This window comes from Pteropus alecto, unplaced genomic scaffold, assembly GCF_000325575.1.
Source record: "Pteropus alecto unplaced genomic scaffold, ASM32557v1 scaffold20, whole genome shotgun sequence".
Classification (NCBI taxonomy): domain Eukaryota; kingdom Metazoa; phylum Chordata; class Mammalia; order Chiroptera; family Pteropodidae; genus Pteropus; species Pteropus alecto.
Window position 1 is genome coordinate 275,612 of NW_006436298.1, and position 6,654 is coordinate 282,265.

A 6,654-nucleotide genomic window follows, 5' to 3' on the forward strand; every position below is an offset into this window, starting at 1 on the left:
TTTTTAAACAATCTCAATGATTTCTAAGCAAAAACTAGGCAGTTATCTTGCATCTTATATTGATTTTACACCTTTTTAGTTTAAGTCCCCCAAAGGGACTGTTTCAAAGCAAAAACTAGGCAGTGTTATCTTGCATCTTATATTGATTTTACGCCTTTTTAGTTTAAGTCCCCCAAAGGGACTGTTTCATTGATTTGGTACTCCCAACACTTAGAACACTGCCTGAATTTAACATGCACTAGGAAGATTAATTCCATCACCTTGCATAGGATGGAGGTGGGAGTGTCAATGTCTGATATTGCTTTCACCTAATATTCATGTATGTAAAAGCATGTTTCTCAAGAGGATGTGGCTTGTTCACTGTTGTATCCTTGGAACTTCACATAATGTGGTACATATAAGATGATTTACTTCTTTATTCAACATAAATTATGATTATTACTTTTCATATTTCAGCTGTTGAACACCAGCAGGCTACTTTTACAATAGCAGGAATTTTTAGTTTTTACTATGGCTCCGTCAAATGTTGGAAATTTGTAAGTACATTCTAATCAAGTTGTCCTTTTAAGCTTGTTTTCTGAAGTCAAGAGCAGATTAAAAAACAGCCGATAGCTTTAAGTACTTATAACTCGGCTAGCAGCCAATGGGAAGAGGTTGGGATTCCAGTGAAAAGGCAAACCCAATATAAATGTCAACTTATCATGGAAATGGATAATGTAACAAGAAAATTCACTAAGGTTTACTTCCTGCAGACACAAGTGATAGAAAAAAGTATCTTTTAGCAATCGACTCGGACTCAATCTATACAGCACCCTAGTAATCAGCCATATAACCAAACACTTAGGACAGTGAACTTTGTAGCATGCCCTTACACCTCAGCTGAGCAAAGCTAGCATTTAACCACAGATCTTAATTTCCATCTTTTTGCTTAATATCTCTCCAACTAAGAGGCTTACATTAGAAGTATTATTCCAGAGAAATGAACTCTTTAAAAATGCCTAACTCTTAAATTCTCTGTAGTTCAGGTATTACTATGTAGGCCCAACATGCCTGTTTTTGGGGTAAAAAAAAATCACCACGATCTAGTTATATTCAGATCTTTATTTAAAATTTTCTGCCAACTTAGCGTTTTCCACCAACTCGGGGAGCAGAAACCTTCACAGGCTTCACAATCTTTTGCTTAGGTGCTGCCTTTGTGGGAGCCTGGAAAAGAATAACGTGGTATTATTCCATGCAATTTTCTTTTTTAACCAACTACCCCTCTCATGTTCAAATTCTTCATGTATCTTAGATTGCTTTCCTAATTATTTAACTGCATTCTTAATATTATTTTTAAGAAGCCTCCCAAAGTTAAAAGTCTACCTTTATATGAAACACAGTCAAAGATACTGTCATAAACTGGATGAATCAAAGAGATATAACTAAATGCAATGTGGGATGCTGAATTGTAAGCTGTGTAAACTCTAGTTATTGAAAACTTTTCTGTAAATCTAAAATTATTTCAAAATAAACTTTAAGAAACAAAACACTAAGAATCTAGTTATGAACATCATTTCCATTAGAGCCTTGCACTAAATTCTTTAAAGACTTAAAACTTTCATTAACCATAATTTGGATTAAAAATAAGCTTTCCTGCTCCAAGACAATCCAACAATTACCTTAGCAGCAGCCATTGCTGTCTTCTTAGATGCTTGCTTAGCCTTTTTTGCTTCCTTGGCAGCCCTGTGGGGTTAAAATTAAAAATAACTTAAGGCAAAGTACTTTACTCCTTACGGGTACAGCTTATTAACAAGGAACTAGAGTGTTTTGGAAAAGTGGAATTATATTCCTTCCCCATCTCCATTTTTAGGATATATCCAAAAAATTTGTCAATAAATGTCATTAACCACCAAGTCACCTTAATATTTATTAGAAATTATACAGTAGCTTTAATTGCATATAGAAATTAACAAATCATTTAGACTATATTATAAACTTCTGTGTTATTAAACGCAAATAATGAAAGCTTCCTTACCTGATAGCTTGTTCTCGTTGAGCCTTCCTAACTTCAGGTTTCTGATTCCTCTTGGCCATTATATCAGCAAGAGACGCACCAGTGATGGCCCTCTGGAATTTGACTGCACGGCGGGTTCTTTTCTTTTGAATTTCCTCCTACAAATAGATGGGAACATGAATTTGGGGAAGAAATGAGCAAGTCTTTAAAGTGGGGGATATGAAGTCTTTTAAGATTAGTATTTGTCCCTGTCCATCTAGGCCACTGTAACAAAATACTGGACTGAGTATCTTATAAACAAAAAATTATTTCCCACAGTTTGGGAGGCTGGAAGTCAGGGTACCAGCAATGTGAGGTGAAGATCCTCTTCCCACTGTAGCTCTATCATCACATGTCAAAAGGGGACATGGGATCCCTCTCTTGGGCCTTTTTATTTTGGACTGGTTAAATCCTGGCCATTTTTTACTATAAAAAGTTAAAACTCTTAGGAAGTTAACTGGATAGTATTTTAAAAGTGATTTTAGTAAGACCATTTAAAAAATTTACTTTAGGGAAAAAAGTGTCAAACTTCAACTCACCTATTTTGTTTTTACTCAAAGTACTATCACTGGGAGAAATAGTCAAATTAGAAAAAAATCATATGACTGGAGAGCCACCAAGTGTTAGGGATCAAGACAGTACAATTCAAATATTTACTGAAGATTTTATATTAGAAACCTATTCTACAGCACTTATGAGAAAAAATACCTTGCGGTGCACCTCTAAGTCCAAGGAAAATTAAACAAAGACAAGTGTTTCTTAAGGCAGGGATATGCTAAGTATCTTTAAAATTTTGAACAGAATACAGAGAGAAAATAGGGCACATTTGTGGTTAACTAAAATGCTCATTTTAAACATGTTACTCAGATGAATTTTCATTGTAGAAAATGCCACTATTTACCTGTTTCATATCTCAAATCCACTTAAAAATATTTTTTTTCATTGTGGCAAAATATACATAAAAGTTGACCATTTTAAAGCATTTTTAAGTTTATAACTATCTCAGTGGCATTAAGTACAAGCACAATTATGTGCAACAACCACCACTATCCATCTCCAGTTCTTTTTCATCGTCTCAAACTCTACACCCATTAAATAGCTCCTTGTTCTTCCCCCACCCCACCCTACCCTGATAACCTCTACTTTTTGTCTTTATGAATTTGCCTACTTTAGGTACCTCATTAAAGTGGGTTCATACAGTATTTGTCCTTTTATGTGTGGATTACTTCACTTAGCATAATGTCTTAAAGATTCATCCATGCTAGCTGGTTGTCAGCTTTTTAAAGCTGAGTAATATTCCATTTATATACCACATTTTGTTATCTACTTGTCCACTTATGGGACATTTGGGTTGTTTCCACCTTTTGGCTACTGGGAATAATAGTGCTATGAATATCAACATACAAGTTATCTGTGTAAGTTCCTGCTTACAATTCTCTTGGGTATGTACTTGGAAATGGTATTGTTGGATTGTACAGTAACTGTTTTACTTTCTGAGATACTGCCAAAACGTTTTTCATAGTGCCTGTACCATCTTACACACAACAGTGCATAATAGTTCCCAATTTCTCCACATCCTCGCCAACACCTGTATTTTCCCTTTTTTTGATAATGGCTATCCTAAGCAGACGTGTCAAATCTATTTTTAAATTAAATTGAAAGAAATTTCTCCTTCCTTTGAACTCCCACAATACCTAGTAATGTCTGTCTTTCATCCAAGAATGGCTTACTAAATATTCACAAATCTAAATATTCCAAACCTCCTAGATACTAATCCTACTGCCAAGGCACTAAAATCTTTTTTCAAAAATTTCCATCAAGTGAAAAGAGCACTTCAAAAACACACCCAATCTTCTTGACAATTAGTATGCTGGAAGACTCCATTAATACCTGTGTTAGAATCCTACGAACATTATAAAACCAAGCTACCATAATAACTACTTTCCATCCACTGTTAACAACTTAAAACTTCCATTCTGCCCTTTAATCCAAGTATGCTTAATATAATTTATCTGACTTGGGCAAAGGGATGCCTTTAAATTTCAACTTTGTATTTATTGTGAGCCTACTAAGATGTATGAGGAGGCACTGTTTATATCAATCACTTTCACTTCATTGTTAGATATTTCATAGTTTAAGAGCACTTCCATATACTGTCTCATTTAGTTACAATTTTACAGAGCAGCAACTGAGGGTCAGAGTTTATGCAACTTAAGAGATAGTCACGTTATATCAAAGTATATTTCAACTCACCGACTGTCCCTTTTTGTGCTTTCTTCTGTAAAGGACAGTCCAGTTTATCTGTCGAGGGTTCCTCTTGGAAAGGAATGCTGACTCGCATTTTGCATTAAGAAACTGGAAAACCTGTCAAAACAAGTTCAAAGTACAGAAGTTACCTACTCAAACTATACAAAGTAGAAAAGGCTGAGCTTGAAATCCTTAGCAAATTAATATTCTAATTCTATCCTCTCACTCTACGAAATTGGTGCCCACCCACAGAGACCAAATGACTTGTTACAGAACTAGCAGTTAATTGGGTGGCTCCTGGAAGATCTTTGCATTTGGTCCCATCTTTTCTCACGAGCAGGCAAAGCTAAACTCATGTGGGAGGGGAGGGGACGGCATCAAATTCCGGGCGACATCCAGTTCCTGTCATTCCCCCGATTCCAAGGAGTGTCCCTATCACAGCCAGACACCTTGGAGGCCCATTTCCCTCACACAGGACACTAAAGTTACACAAACTCCTAATTTCCGACCCGACTCACACTACATCAAAGCTCAAGAATGGTTCACTTAAGAGGTTTCCGATCCCTACAACCATTGCACAGTGTCCCCGAAGCAAGTCTTTCAGGGACCAAGAATGATGTGGTAAATGAACCCGCGTAGACCGAATTAGACCGGTCGTTCCAGTTAAAAGCACAAGTCGTGTTTGGCCGACGCGGCCTTTCACCTTCCCGTCGGTCCTGGCGTAGCGCCTCCCGTGTCCGGGGTAGATCTTGTACCCACTGAAACTGCACAGCTCGACCCTGTAACGAAAAGCGAAAGCTCATTAGGGAGGTTGTCTACAGCAAGGAGTGGCCATGCCCGCAACGCCAAGGAGGCGATCTGCCTGAAGATGGAAGCGGATTAGGATCCACGGCGCCTGCTTACTTCATGGCTGTGGCTGCTGGAGAGGAAAGATGGTGATGAGAAGGAGAGGATCATGGGAATAGGCCTTATAAGGTCGTGCGGCAATCTCGTCCTCCAATTGCTTCCTATAGCCCCGGCGCTCGGTGATGACGTCACACCCACCGGGTGATTGATTTAGGTTTCAACCGCCGTCGCCTTCCTACGAAGGAATTCTGCAAAAGGCGGCGGAACCTTTGCGGGCGAGAGGGGATGACAGACACACGTACGCAGGCGTCAGGCGGTTGGTTTGGGAGTCATATTCCTGCGGCATATTCCTCCTACGGTCAGGTGTCCTAGAGCCATCATCCTGCCGCAGGAATATGAACTCTCCCTCCTATAGTTTAGTAACCCACAAATGAATACCCCGCAGGTAAAACCTGAAATCACATTTTTGCCCTCCATGTTGGTCCATTATTTCAGTCAACAACATTAAATTTTAATAGTTTCACCATTTACAAAAAAGTAATGACATCTGAACTGTCTCCCAAGCCGTGCAAATCGAGCTGTGCGTAATGGCGCTTTGCGTTAACTAACATTCATTGAGTACTTTCTGTGCCAGGACTTATGCTAAAGCATTTACATCCATTCACTCAGTTTACAAAATCCCTGTTAAGTAAGCGCCATAGTACTGCAAAATGACGACTGCCTTCGGGCAAGAGCTAGGTTGCAGGGCTGCTGTCTATTGGAGCTCAGCCGCTGGTAGTTGCGCAGAGGAGGGCAAAGCCCTTGCCTGGAGGAGGCCTAAAAAACAGGGCTCTGGCCAAGAGACGGGAGGGTCAACGTCTCAATCTCTTGAGCCTTTCTGTAATGCTAGATACTTCGGCATGTGATGGATGGAGAGTGGCCAAAGACATTCCTAGGAAACAGATATGTAATGACTGATTTATTTATCTACATAAGCAGCTTACCCTAAAAACTTTATGTAAGTAGGTAGTTGAAGAGATTTGGAAAATCCAATAAGGTGGCTGATTGATGTTAGGAAAGCTGTACAGTTATGCAGAAATCAGTCTCAAGGATGAGTTAACGGAGATCTGGGTGGAATTGAAAAGCAAAGCAAAGAGGAGGAATTTGACAGCCTGGCCAACTCTGACCAGCTGTTGAGAATACCTGGTATACTTTGGAAAGATAATGTCTACGTAGACTGTAGGGAGATGAATGCTTTGGGCTTCCATGGCTTGATGAATTCAATCAACTGACATTCATCCAACTCTCTGTTTTAAATTACTGCTGATTAAACAAATGGTTAATTGCAAAAAAAAAAAAAAAAAAAATTTTTTTTTGGAATAGTTCTAGCTTCTACAAGATCCAAGTCATGGCTAGTTCTAAGTAGAGAGGGTGGAGCCAAGATTCACTTGCAGGAATTTGGTCCTCTTTGCTCCACAGAACCCCTGAATTTATAGCCCCTTCCCAAGTATTTTAGAAATATTTTCTTTTATTGGTCTTCAAAACTACAT

At 38.6% G+C, this 6,654-nt stretch overlaps 1 protein-coding gene across 1 annotated transcript; it reads right to left on the reverse strand.

Moving 5' to 3' along the window:
- Window positions 1–1,083: 1,083 nt before the first annotated feature.
- Window positions 1,084–5,337, reverse strand: RPL24 (ribosomal protein L24). Its single transcript, XM_006913065.3, has 6 exons — window positions 5,183–5,337; window positions 4,983–5,058; window positions 4,286–4,396; window positions 2,015–2,151; window positions 1,659–1,722; window positions 1,084–1,203 (listed from the first exon to the last, which is right to left on the reverse strand). The coding sequence occupies exons 1-6, from the start codon at window positions 5,185–5,187 to the stop codon at window positions 1,123–1,125; spliced, it is 474 nt and encodes a 157-aa protein (XP_006913127.1). The 5' UTR covers window positions 5,188–5,337; the 3' UTR covers window positions 1,084–1,122.
- Between the last annotated feature and the right edge of the window lie 1,317 nt (window positions 5,338–6,654).